Source organism: Halichoeres trimaculatus, unplaced genomic scaffold (assembly GCF_033239565.1).
Source record: "Halichoeres trimaculatus isolate MK-OKI-2021-1 unplaced genomic scaffold, fHalTri1.1 fHalTri1_scaffold_12, whole genome shotgun sequence".
NCBI lineage: Eukaryota > Metazoa > Chordata > Actinopteri > Labriformes > Labridae > Halichoeres > Halichoeres trimaculatus.
In genome coordinates this window covers 35,915,378-35,929,286 of record NW_027437190.1, presented here as the reverse complement: position 1 = coordinate 35,929,286, position 13,909 = coordinate 35,915,378, and the positions used below count along the sequence as shown (strand labels likewise).

Below are 13,909 nucleotides of genomic sequence, written 5' to 3'. Positions count from 1 at the left end.
TTCTCTGAACATACCTGTGGACGTCTCCATGAGCCCACAAGGAGGAAGGTGTCACAGGTGACCTTTAGGTTGCAGGAGCTGGAAAATAAATCAATGTTCTCGCTGCCTCGGTGTGCGCCTGTGTCAGGAGGCGGGCTTGAAAACACACTAACGTTAACTCACTCAGACCGCTTTGGTTCCTCGTTTGGACTTTATCCACTTATAGTTCTGTCGATAATCAGTTTGTGACCCGTGACTGTCTGAGGCAGTCCCTAAGAGCAACTCTACCCCTGACTTGACTGACCGTAGACGGAGTGTTTGATGAGTCAAGTTTGGAAAACTGTTAAAAAAGCTTCTTTGTGTCTGTCCATTATTTTCATGTGCAGCTTTCATCCAGTCGTGAATCTGTTGTTATCGCAGGACTCACTCTTTAAAGCTCCCATCTCCTGCTCCTTCTCTGCAGTTTAATCTGGATCATTGATGTCTTCATGAAATGGTAGTAACATGTTTTGGTCCAAAAAGCCAATAAATCAAGCACAGCAGCATTGTTTCCAGGCTCTCATAGCCCCTCTGTTCAGAACGCTCTGATTTAGTGGGCGTGGCCTTCATATGTAAATGAGCCACCGCTGATACCGCCCCGCTCTTCCACGTCACTGAGAGCGGCACCACGAGCTCCGAGTGCACAATGTTTAGAAAACAGAGAAGCTCATTTACCGTAACATTACAGGCTAAAACAACAGGCTAACTGCAGCTAAAGTTAGCATCCTGAAGCTAACACAGAGACAAGGGGGACACTGAGGAAAAGCTCTTCCATCTGCTCCACAGCACACAGCATTTAAAATACTCACATTTCCAGGGTCCCAGGTTTGTTGGAGGATGGTTGGTAATGCGCCTGGATTCAGGACCAGTCTATTGGCTAGCCCTCTGTTGGACTGTCCAAAGTTGGAAAAGCAGTCGGCCGTGAAGTGACTAGCACACACATGCTCAGTTTTACTGAGTGTAGCTGGAACATTTCCTGATAAATGAACTCTAGACACTTAGTCTGTCTTCTTCTGAGATGGGAAGCTTGAGCATGGAGCTATGTGGCTGTTTACAGCCAAAAACAGAGCAGTGATGGCTCTTCAACTTCAGCATTCTCCTACTGGGGAGGGGAGTGGGCGGGGATATCTGCTCTGCTGGACCAATAAGGTCAGACTTGCTCCTGATTGGTCAAAAAAGGGAATCGCTGACGTCGGCAAATCCCCAAAATCCAAACAGCTGGTTTTAGGTCAGGATTTAACATTAACAAGCTCTACTAAGAACAGGTTTGGTCATTAAATATCACATTTTGTGGGCTGGGAGGAAAGACAAAGACCCACACATTTCACTAAAAGACTTAATAAAGTGATTTTTGCGTAATATGGGACCTTTAAACATGAATACGATCAGGTCTGAGGGTTTGGAGTGGTTTGATGGATCGGTCTCCTTTCTTTTCTCCCAGCTAATGTAAAATTCAAAGAGATCTGAAACCGTAGTGCTGTGATTTGTGACTGTACTTTAAAGACGAAAAAGCAAACAGTTATATTTTTTGGCCTTACCTTTTTTCCTCGAGCTAACCAGCTGCTCTCAACGTAAGAGGAGAGACTTCACTGTCTTGAACATGTTTATCTGAGCTGTAGAAACCTCTTCTTTTATCTTGGTGTGTAATGTTTCTGTGGCCAGCCCCAAGTGGACACCTGAGGAACTGCAGTTTTTGAAGCCTCAGTAGCGATAAAAACAGTCGTCTTCTAACAGACCGTAATCGAGACAAACTCAGGGATCTCCAGGAAGACCTGTGGTGAATCTGTGGAGATTAAGATTCAGAGCAGTTACAGAACAGTTAAATGAGAGGGTGAAGACCTGGTCCAGGTCTGATCCAGATCTAAGTATGAGCTTTATTAAAACGTCAAGTTTGAAGTCTGCTCCTGAAAGTAGGGAGGGCGTCTGCTTCCTGGACCCTGACCGGTGTACGGCTCCAACGAAGGGGAGCTCCACCTCCCAGACTACTTTTAACCCCGTTTCCAACAAGTGGTCCGGGTTGGATCAGTCCAGTTTGGTACAGGTTGGATCAGTAAAGCCTGATCCTGTTTGAGTTTCCACAGTCAACCGTGTCCTTCTTGTACGCTGGATGCTGATAGCAGCGTCAGCTACGTAACTTCCAGCAATTTTAGTGAAAGGAAAGCGCTACGTGAACACATGGCTTTGGAAGAGGATGTAGGTACGATGAGCAGAAATGCATGCTGGGAGCTCTGTGATCTAGAGGGATGAGTTAATACCATTGAGAGTTTTGTGGGTTAGAGGAACCGTGATCCAGCATGGACCGGTCTTTCTCCACAGCTCTGAAACAGGAAGTGTCTGAGCTTTTTGCGAAGATGGAAATCAGCTTTTCTTGAGGTTTGTTGAAGGACAAATCCTGATCCAACAGGACTCTCTGGTCCCTGACTGTGGTCCTGGATCCAGGCTGAAGCCAACTGGGGCGATTAAAGGCTTCTCTGGTCCAAGGGTCCGTCACTTTCTCGTCTTTAAACGATGAGGAAGAAGAAGAAGAAGCAAGGTTTGTGGCGTACGCTGCAGAAGATTGTGGCGTCGTCAAAGAAAATTGTTAAAGAAAATCTGACTCCAAATTAAAGACAGAAACGAGTCTGATGCTTTCAAACTGACGTGTAATTAGATTTCCAGCAACATTTACTTTGAGTTTCATTAATTTGATCTTTCTTTTGTTCATTTTTAACGCTCTGCTTCCATATTTCCTGTCTCATTATTCCTCCATGAGTTTTTGCTCTGATGTGAAGTCTTCAGTCTTTCTAACAGTGAATAAGGAATAGTGGTGGAGGTCGCGTCAGAGGGAAATGAAATCTTCTGCTTGAACACGATTTCTGAGAAAACTAAAATCTCTAACTGAGCGTTAATGTGTCGCCTCCTCACAGTCGAGCTGGGTCATTACCTCTGCGTCTCCTTTGTCCAGGGGCAGAACAGTGATCTGTGCGTACTCCATCGAAGACATCGACCAGGCTTTCTCTACGTCCAAACTGAAGGGCTACAGCAGTCCATTCACAGGAAACCGCCCTGGGATGGTAAGATCAACCCGCCCGCTAATTTCCTCCTTTGATTTGTCTCAGAGACAGAAAGAAAACAGCTCTTTGACGGAGAGGAGAGAGGAGTTTATGAAAGAAAAGAGCTCTTCTGTCCGAGGGCTTTTTGTTTGTAGACGAGCTCAGCCCGCTCTGACTCCTCCTCTCCTCCTCTCCTCCTCCTCCTCTCCTCCTCTCAGTGTATGCCCAAAAACATGACGGCGGCAGGAAGCCACGACATCAAGAACCTGGGGGTGATCAGGTACCACCCAGAGATAGAGGACGTGATCCGGCCCGTCGGCGTGGCTCCCCTCGACCTGCCCACAGACGACCAGATCACTCACACCGTGGCGGATATCGTCCTGGCGGTCAACGATGAGCACTACAGCGTCCTGTACCTGGGAACAGGTGAGTTCATTTCTCCCCGTTAGCTCCTGGTTGCTCCTGGTTGCTCCTGGTTGCTCCTGGCTGCTGCTGGTGCAGCGTCTGGGGGTTTGAGCTATCAGGGAAGTTGCTGCGGCAGTCGAGCCTGAATGCACGGCCTGCCTCTCCGTGTTGAGGCTCTTAATTGATCGAGCCGCGCTGGGATCCCTGCGGGGGCCTGATAAACTCTCAGATACCTTCAGCTGCTCTCAGCTCTCATCAGGATTTTAATTTACAGAAGAGTTTCACCCAGTGGTTTATTCACTGTTTAACTCCACTTACTTTTCCACCAATAATCACTTTAAGTCTCAGTTAAATGCACAAGCTCCGTCCATTTTGTCTCAAGTTTGGTCTCCACCCCAGAATCATGACCCATAAGGTCTTCAGTCAAAAGTAAAAAAAAAACACAAACATAAAAAAATAAAATATAAGAGATAACACTTTATAAGTGTTGTAAAGCCAAATTTTCCCAATTTTATTTGTTTTCATTTTATTTCAATTTTTTATTATGTTACTTTTGTTTATTTAGATTTTTTGTTTTGTGTTAATGTTTTTTCTCTCCAGTTTGGTCTCCACCTCTATAAGACTGATCCTTAAGGTCTGGGTCAAAAGAAAAAATAAAAATAAATAGGCTACTAGAGAAATAAGAGAAAGTATTAAGGCCAGCTTTTATTTATTTATTTATTTATTTATTTATTTATTTATTTATTTATGTCTTAATTTAATAATTCATTCATTCATTAAAATATTGATTTTTTTTCTACTCAATAATTCTTCTTGTCTCCAGTTTGGTGTTTAAATACACAAAATAAAAGATAAATAGTTGATAAACTGTGGAACCTTGTAATAAGAATGTCAGTTTTTAACCTTTATAATTTATTTTTCTTTTATTCATTCATTTATATATTTTTTATTCATTCATTTATTTATTTTTTATAATCATAATATTGATTTTTTTGTTTAACTCATTAATTCTTTTTTCTTCAGGTTGGTACTTAAAAACATAAAATAAAAGATAAAAATATGGAACCCTGTCATAACAAAAGCAGTTTTTTAACCTTTTTATTTATTTCTTAATTTTTTAATTTATTAATTTTTTATGTGATTTTATTTATTTATTTATTTATATATTTAGTTAGTTTTATTGATTTAGTAAGTTATTGATTAATTAATTAATTAATTTTTTGAAAGCATTGATATATTTATTTATTTATTTATTTTTCATTTATTTTTCATTTATTTATTCTTTCATTCATTCATTCATTGTAATATTGATTTTTTTACTCAATAACTCTTCTTGTCTCCAGTGTGGTGCTTAAAATAAAATAAATAAATAAATAATGATAAACAGATTAATAGATAAACTGTGGAACCTCATCATAACAATGGCAGTTTTGAACCTTTTTTAATTTTTATAAATTTTTATTCATTCATTTATTAATCAATTATTTATTCAGTCTCTGTCTCTGTCCCTGAATCAAACCTGTTGCTGAGCCTGAAGCAGACAGAAACGTGTTTTAAAGACTGAGCTGCAGAGCGGCTCTGCAGAGATGATGTTCCTCCTCTGTGGGTTTGTCCCTATGACAACCGCTTTCTCCATACACGGTGATAAAAACGATACGAAGTGATGCTGCTTCCAGTCAAAGCAGTTATTCACAGCCCGCGCTGCAGCCTTTCTGCTCATTTACAATAAAAAGCCCCCGATGGACTCCACTCGCTGCAGCACGGCTTTAATCCAGGATCTGGACCAATCCCTCGCTGTGAGGGTGAATGAGGTCCAACACATGACCAAAAACCTCATAAAGGCTCATTCTGAGGAATATTATCCTGAAGCATTCACTCAGTGGGTGACAGAGGAAAGGAAAGGAGGAAACGCTTGTGTTCAGTATCTGCTCTCTGCATCTGAGCGAGTGACTCATACAACCTGAGGACTCAGAGTGACACGGCACAGTTTGATCCTAATATGCAAAGATCAGGGGTTGGGTTTGGCTCTGATTAGGAATAGATGTGTAAATGAAGTCATGTGACCACGCTCAGGTCGTTTTAATGATTCCTTCGCTCGGCTCACTCTGAGAAAAGCAGCGTTGCTGAGGCGCTGCTGTTGCCCGGAGCAGTTACTCCAAAAATTGCCTTGTGCCTCGGGGAGATTGCTATGGCAACCAACAGCAGTCATATGACAGAGTGTGTGTGTCTGTGTGTGTGTGTGTGTGTTAGTGTGTGTGTGTGTGTGTGTGTGTGTGTGTGTGAGAGCGCAGCCAGAGTTCACAGAGTCGGTGTGGTCTTCCTGAGGCCGGTCTCGTGGCTCCTGCCGGGCTCTGAACGTGTCCGTCAGTCAGCGGCGTTTCTGGGTCGGCGCCGTTAATAGCAGCGAGAAAACAGCGTTTAAGGAGAGAGTATGATGGCCCCGTGCGTCTGAGGGCCACGCTAACTGTGTCATGGAGGATGGAGGGCCGTGTGTCTGAGCGCTGGCCTACAAAGAAAGTGGAGCAGATTAAAGGGCTATTCCAGTGTTTTTGAGTGGGTTTGTGACTGAGTTACATGTCACGGGTAAATAAGTTAGCCTCGATGGATGCTGAGGAGTTCCTGCGCTTCCCACGCCACTGATGATCCTCTCCTGGGTCATGATGGGCTGTAAGACCTTAAACCTGTTGAGTCCTGGTCTGGCTCCGCCCATTACGTCTGTTTTTTGTTGGACGGTTTGTTTTATTTTGAAAGTCCCTGGTTGTTTTCAGGAGAAACCTGAAGTTTCTCAGAACTTTTAAACTTTTTCGATTCAATTTATTTAGAGTATTTTTTCCCTTTTTTTTAACATTTAATGCATGTTATCAACTCTTGAAAGGTCTAGTCATCTGTGCGATAGATTAGGTACTAGAGTAAAGAGGCACAACTGATGACATTTTCCTCCGAGGGACTTCATGTTTTTCCATGAAAATCTGTTTTGTGGTGGCGTGGTTTTGACTTTGTTTTTCGCGTCAGTGGGCGGGGCAAGGACGCAGGTGACAGGAAGATGAATTCCTGACCCCACGGTCGTTGGACATTGATGTTGAGTGACAGCAAACACAGGCCATGGTGAAAACTGTCTTTCATATGGAGCGCTGATTGTAAAGCTGCACACACCACAAATAACTTTTCTCCACATTTAGCTTTAAAACATCAGTTTTTCTGCAGATTTAGAGAAATATCTGTGAAATATATTTGTCCAATATTATATACAAATGTTATAAATGAATGTCCTGATTCTAAATATTTAGCTACGTTTCTAAACATTTAGTTTCAGTCTAAATATTTAGCTAAGACTAAATATTTATCAAAGACTTATAAATCTCAAGAAAACATTTTTAAATATTAAGTCAAGATTTATAATTCTTAAGCAAAAATTTCTTGAGCAAAGATTTGTAAATATGAAGTCAAGGATTTCTAAATATTTAGCTAATATTCAAATTCACATTCCCGCCCACAGACTTGTACCAAAATAAAAGTTGGAGGAAGAAATTTTGAGAAAGTTAAGCTCTATTTTTTCGATGTCGGCCACAGGATCTTCAACGTCACCATCACAGCACTTGGTTAGTTTATTTTCTAACGGCTGATTTAGCCGACTGAGTTTGACAAAATCTGCTTGGCGGGATCGCTTCCTCCAACTTTTATTTTGGTATTTCCTGTGGGCCGGAGTTTATTATTAGATATTTAGAAATTTAAGCAATTCTTTTTAGAAATCTTTGTTGAAAATGTAAAAATCTTGACTAAATATTTATAAATCTTTGATAAATATTTAGTCTTAGCTAAATATTTAGAATGAAAACTAAATGTGTAGAAACATAGCTAAATATTTAGAATCAGGACATTTATTTACAACATTTATAGATAATGTCTTATATTTATATAAAACATTTGACAAATATATTTCATAATTTTTTCTCTAAATATGTAGAAAAGTGATGTTTTGGAGCTAAATGTGGAGAAATGTTGTTGTTATTTGTAATGTGTGCAGCGCCTCGAGTTGTGCTTTCAGAAAGGAGATGGCCGAACTTTGGGGAGCAAGAGACGATCAAATGAAGGACCTGTCTCAGTTCATGGGACGTGGATAAAGTGATTAAAAGCGGGACACCTGGTCGCCCCGCGTGCAGACACCTGTAGCTCAGCCTGTCGCTGTGTCTCTCACTGAAGGAGCCGAGCTGAGCGCCGTCTTTGAGCCTCACACGATTAAAAGTGACTCAATCGACCTCACTTCAAACTCTGACTCTGTCCCTTTGAGTCTCCGTGGAGGAACAGGCTGTGCCGCGTCTCTGACAGAACTCACCATCACTCCTGGATTTTCACGTCTTCCTGAACGCCTCTGAACTTTCCTTTGTACCACTCTCTCCTCCAATCCTGCGTCACCTCCACTCCAGCGGCTGCGTCTATAAATATTCAGCGGCTCCCGACAAATCAGGCTCATCAATCTGCATAATTACCGCGAACACGCTCTCGTGTATCTCTGCACCTGATTGAGAGTGACTCACGGATAATTCAATCTGCAGCGAGCGGCGCAGACGGACGGCGGCTCGTCCTGATGGATCGCTGCATCAGAGAAGTTTAAACCAATCAGACGAGTCGAGGTGGAGAGACGGCATCCACCTCTGGACCAGTGGCAGGGAAATGGATACAGATGCATTCTGGGTAGCCTGGGATATTAGTCTTCCCCGGCGACAGAAACTCCAATAAATATCCTTCTCTCAGATGCAGCTCGGAGACAAAAAGCGCCGTTAATCTCCGCGCGCTGCGAGAGACAGAGGGAGAGGTGATATTAGAGAAAAGCCCGGGGAGCAAATATTACTCAGAGTGAGGAACAATAAATATCTGTGCAGGGATGATATCACCTTTCTGTCTGAGGAAACTCACATCTAATCTGTTTACTGCATTTTAATTAAAGCCTGAAACGTTCCTGTCCGGTCAGGGACGCGTGATGTGATCAGCGTCCGTCACAGGATGTGGCGTGGAGACCTTCAGCTGAGCGTCGACGGGTATCGAGTCCTCAGGGTGTTCCCGAGTCTAGTTTCTGATTCACATCAAGTATTAACGATGATGTGAAATTATCTTTTTACCTGTTGGTCAACGCAACATTCAAACTAAGCTCCGCCTCCTTGGCTCAGGGCCAGCTGCAGCACACACCAACAGCCTCGTGGCTACATGAACACACTCTCTAGTCTAGCAACCACCTGTAGCATCACATGAGAGAGACACGAGAGCCGTGCACCTGACTTAGCATGCTAGCACAAGCTAATAACTGGTATCTGACACATACCTAGTTAGCAGAAAGCTAACTCATGCTGCTCTCCAGGTTTCTGAAAGCGAGTGAAAGTCGAGCCAAGCTTCACCCTCGTTGTTTTTCTTCCTCCATGGTACGTCCGCTAACGTAGCTGCTCTGATTAGCCTCTACCACTCGCCAATCAACACGTGATGTCACTTTTACACACTGGATGCTCTGTGATTGGCTGATGTAACCATGCTAACTCCAGCCAAAAAATCAATATTCAGGCAGAGGTGGGGGGTTGAAGCAGATACAGACACTGACACACATGTAGATGTTTTCTTTTTCAAGGAAAATCCTGCGGACTGTCCCTTTAAACTGAAACTCCGGTCAATATCTGCCGGGGTCTGTGAGGATCTTCTTGATTAAATCTCCCCCAGGCTAACAGGCTAGCAGGCTAACTCGTCTGTTGCCTTCTATGGTGTCATTTTTGCTGAGTGGCCTTCATTGTGTCTCTGCCCCCTGCTGGTCTGGTGGAGTAGTGCAAGTCACAGTCAGTCAGAAAATCAAAACTCTCTGGTTTCAAACCATCAAACTGGTTTGTTGGTGGTTTTTTAACCTGCCCTCAGAGACAACCGCCCAGCTGGTCCCATGGAGACCTGTTAGACGGTTTCAGACTCAGGGTTCGCTAAAGATGTTTAGCTAACCGAGGAGGTGGCTCCCCGCCCTGTCGGTTCAGTCTGGGTCAACATCACAAAGTGGATTCCTTTAGTCTGGAAGAGCAGCTCCTCTCCAGTCCAGACAGCTGTGACTGGAATAAACAAGACGCTCGCCTCGGTGGGAGGAGGAGGTGGGGAGGGAGTAGATGAGTAATGTACTTTCGTAACAGACGCCATCAAGGTGCCCTTCTTCACGGCTCCCACTGTCTGGTCGCTCTACTCCAGCTGAAGTGTCGAGCGGCAAAAGATCAGACGAGAGAGAGGAAGTAAAAAAAGAAAGATCCAGTCAGGAATAAACCTCCAGAGAGAGAGACTGGAGGGTCAGAGACTGGAGGGTCAGAGACTGGAGGGTCAGAGACTGGGGGTCAGAGACTGGAGGGTCAGAGACTGATCAGGATCCGCCCATGAACTGTTCAAAGTCCCATTAAATTACTGACACCGTCTCTTTAGTATTCACTCCACAAACACAGCAAGCAATAAATCTAAAAATAGCTCCTCTCCTCCGTCCTCTCCTCCTCCCCCTGCTTCAGACGTGGACCGGGATTGAAGTGATTCTGAATGAGCAACAAAACTAAACAGGGCCGTCAGAGACCGGACCGGCCTCTCCTGGGTCAGGGTTTCTGAAAACGACCAAACGACCTTTTTCAAATTACTGACAACACAACACCAGGGTCAGAGACTCAGGTCGACCAGACCAGGGTCAGCAAAGAGGGAAAGGTGCTGCTCTGTCCACAGGGGGCGCCAAACTGACACAAACTAAAGGAGATTTTCAGACAGAAGGTCCAGGAACTTCAAGTTTTTACCCGACCAGTAGGGGGCAGTAAGAAACAGACAGAGATCAAACAACAAGACGGACACTTCTGATTCAACAAAAAAACACAGTCCATCAGGATCTGGATTTTATCAGGATCTGGATTTTATCAAATCCGTTTTTAAAATTTAGACTAATCTAAACTAGAAACACAGCAGGAGTTAGGAAGGAAGGAAGGAAGGAAGAGAAAAAGGAAGGAAGGGAGGGAGGGAGGGAGGGAGGGAGGGAGGGAGGGAGGGAGGGAGGGAGGGATGGAGGAAGTAAAAAGAGTTGGAAGGAATGTAGAAAGGAAGGAAGGAAGGAAGAAAGTAAGGGAGGAAGAAAGAAACGAAGGGAGGAAGGAAGAAAGGGAGGAAAAAAGAAAGGAAGGGAGAAAGGAAGGAAAAAGGTAAGAAGAAGGGAGTGGAAGAAAGGGAGGGGGAGGAAGGAAGAGAGAAAGAAAGGGAGGAAGGGAGAAACGAAGGAGACAGGAAGGAAGAGAGGAAGAAAGAAAGAAGGAAAGAAGGGTAATGAAGAATGGAAGGAATGAGGAAGAAAGGAAGGGAGGAAGGAAGGAAGGAATAGAAGGGGGTGAAGAGAAGGAAGGAAAAAATAAAAGAAGAAGGACTAGGAGGGAAGGGAGGGAGGAAGGAAGGAAGAGAGAAAGAAAGGGAGGAAGGGAGGAAGGAAGGAGAAAGGAAGGGAGGGAGGAAGGAAAGAAAGAAGGAAGGAAGGAAGGCAGAAAGGGAAGGATTGAAGGACTGAAGGAAGGACAGAAAGGAAGAAAGGAAGGAATGAAGGAAGAAAAGAAAAGGAAAGGAAAGAAAAGAAAAGGAAGTGGGAAAGGAAAGGAAAGGAAAGGAAAGGAAAGGAAAGGAAAGGAAAGGAAAGGAAAGAAGGGGAAGGTAGAACAGAACTTGTGGTGGAGCAGATCTTTGAACATTTCCTGTTTACTCCTGCTTTAAAAAAACAGTCAAACTACAACCTGTGATGAGTGAATGAGTGATGAATGGGTTATTTTCATAATGTGAAGCTTCTCTCTGATGAAAGGATGAATTATTTTTCTTTTATACTCAGTAAACACAACAACAACACAACGTCTCTGCGGTCTGACGACTTCCTGCTCTGGAACGTTAGCGCTCAGCTGACCTGGAGCGGGTCACGTCACTGTTTGCAGAGCTGAGCTGTGGGTCAGTCTGCTCCATTAGTCAGAGACACAGAGACACACAGAGACACACAGAGACACACAGAGACACACAGACACACAGAGACACACAGAGACACACAGAGACACACAGACACACAGAGACACACAGAGAGACACAGAGACACAGAGAGACACAGAGACACACAGAGAGACACAGAGACACACAGAGACACACAGAGACACACAGAGACACAGAGACACACAGAGACACACAGAGACACACAGAGACACACAGACACACAGAGACACAGAGACACACAGAGACACACAGAGACACACAGAGACACAGAGACACACAGAGACACACAGAGACACACAGAGACACACAGACACACAGAGACACAGAGACACACAGAGACACAGAGACACAGAGACACAGAGACACAGAGACACACAGAGACACAGAGACACACAGAGACACAGAGACACAGAGACACACAGAGACACAGAGACACACAGAGACACACAGAGACACACAGAGACACAGAGACACACAGAGCCACACAGAGACACACAGAGACACACAGAGACACACAAAGACACACAGACACACAGAGACACACAGAGACACACAGATACACACAGAGACACACAGATACACACAGAGACACACAGATACACACAGAGACACACAGAGACACACAGAGACACACAGAGACACACAGAGACACAGAGAGACACACAGACACACAGAGACACAGAGACACACAGAGACACAGAGAGAGAAACGTCTTCGTGATGCTTAAAGACAGAGGGAAACCAGCAGAGGATGCATGAAAGGTTAGAGCAGTTATTAGCTGCAACTGGAGCAACCAGCCTCTGAGGACGGCGTCCGCTGGAAACCACAGAAAGAAGAGAAAGATTTCTTTCCCAGGCGACTCTCTGACAGCTTGACCAGCAGAGGAAGAGAAGCTGAAAAGCTGAGAGGAGACAACACAGAGCTCCCCTCAGGGACCGGAGAAACGCTGCTGTTTGGAGCCACTCTGTGTCCCAGATCAGAGGCTATTTTCTCCTCACAGCGTGACGGCCTGAGTCCAGTGAGGAGGTCAGAGAGGAGGTCAGAGAGGAGGTCAGAGAGGAGGTCAGAGAGGAGGTCAGAGAGGAGGTCAGAGAGGAGGTCAGAGAGGAGGTCAGAGAGGAGTCCAGCTGCTGAAAGAAAGAGTTCAGGAGGTAAACGGCTGAAACTCTGAGTTTACACCTGAGTGTTTGCGTCAGAGACGAGCAGGTTGAGCTCAGCTGGAGGAGCGTGTTGGTTTTCATCCTCTGGTGAAAGCTTTTAGTGAAAGTGTGTTTATTAAACGCCACATCGGGAGCTGTGCACCGTGAAGAAAACGCATCAGCTCAGCAGACTCTCCCTGGATAAATAACCCTGAAACAGATCCCTCAGCAGATACGGTTCAGCTTTGTCACCCTTTCTCTTCCCAGAACGTCGTGCTGCTATTTTTATGCTGACACACACTTTTGAAGAAAGCTCTGAAAATAGCTGCAGACGGGATTAAAGGATCATAAGTGGATGAAATAAGGAAAGTTATCTTTAACAGCAGAGAAAGAAAGAGAAAAAGAGTTTCTGAGACAGAGAGAAGTCGGTGACAGCGAGAACCTGAATGTTTAATTACTCAGGAGGAAGAGGCTCACGCAGCGAGCGCGCAGGAAATGAAGATGCTGGATAAAAAGGTTTGACTGTAATCACATTTTCACAGCGGGGAGGAGGCGCAGTAATCCAGGAACGTGACAAAAGACGAACAGGTTGGAAGGTCTTTCTGCGGGAGCTTTCAGATCTGTAGTCGTTGTTTGGAGAGTGAGGAGGAGTCGGCTGAAGGCAGGGATTAGAGGAAGGTAAAGAAGAGGCAGATTAACATCTTCATCAGAGGGAGCAGGGGGAGCTGAGGAGCGCTGGGCGTCTGATGGAGTGGATGTAGTGGATCGCTCCTCTGTTTTTAGATTCAGGATTCAGTTATTCCAGCAACACTCTCTCTGTTGGCGCCTGTATGGCTCATAATTCTTCCTTGCTTCAGCCTTTTCCTTGAAACTTTTTGGTTTTCTTCCCTTCCCTGTGGAGGGTAACAGTAACAGCTTCCTGGTTTCAGTCTTCTCTGGCTCCATGACGCTTCAGTAGCTGAGCAGCTAGCTGACGTGAGAGGGGTAGTGGGGAAGGACGAGGTGGGACCATGGGCATGAGGATGTGAAGCGAGGGAGACAGGGGATTGGATGGACTCACGGACCATGCGCGTTTCGGATTGGCCAACTAGTCTGCAGCTTTACAGTGGATATACTGAATGGATTTTTTTGTTCTGTTTGGTCTTCGTATTGTGTAGATTGGACCATAGGACCATTACAGCGCTATAAACGGTATTGTTAAGATAGAATAGAATAGAATAGAATAGAATAGAATAGAATAGAATAGAATAGAATAGAATAGAATAGAATAGAAAATACTTTATTTATCCCCCGAGGGGAAATTCAGGAGTCACCGCA

General features: G+C 44.5%; 1 protein-coding gene across 2 annotated transcripts in view; it reads left to right on the top strand.

Moving 5' to 3' along the window:
* The window catches only part of LOC141800714 (semaphorin-7A), a 73,616-nt gene that overhangs the window by 37,556 nt on the left and 22,151 nt on the right, over positions 1-13,909 (top strand). For both annotated transcript variants that reach the window (XM_074683453.1, XM_074683454.1), the window contains 2 exons: positions 2,963-3,071; positions 3,269-3,476. In XM_074683453.1, coding sequence (XP_074539554.1) covers positions 2,963-3,071; positions 3,269-3,476 — 317 coding nt within the window. The remainder of the gene's footprint in view (positions 1-2,962; positions 3,072-3,268; positions 3,477-13,909) is intronic.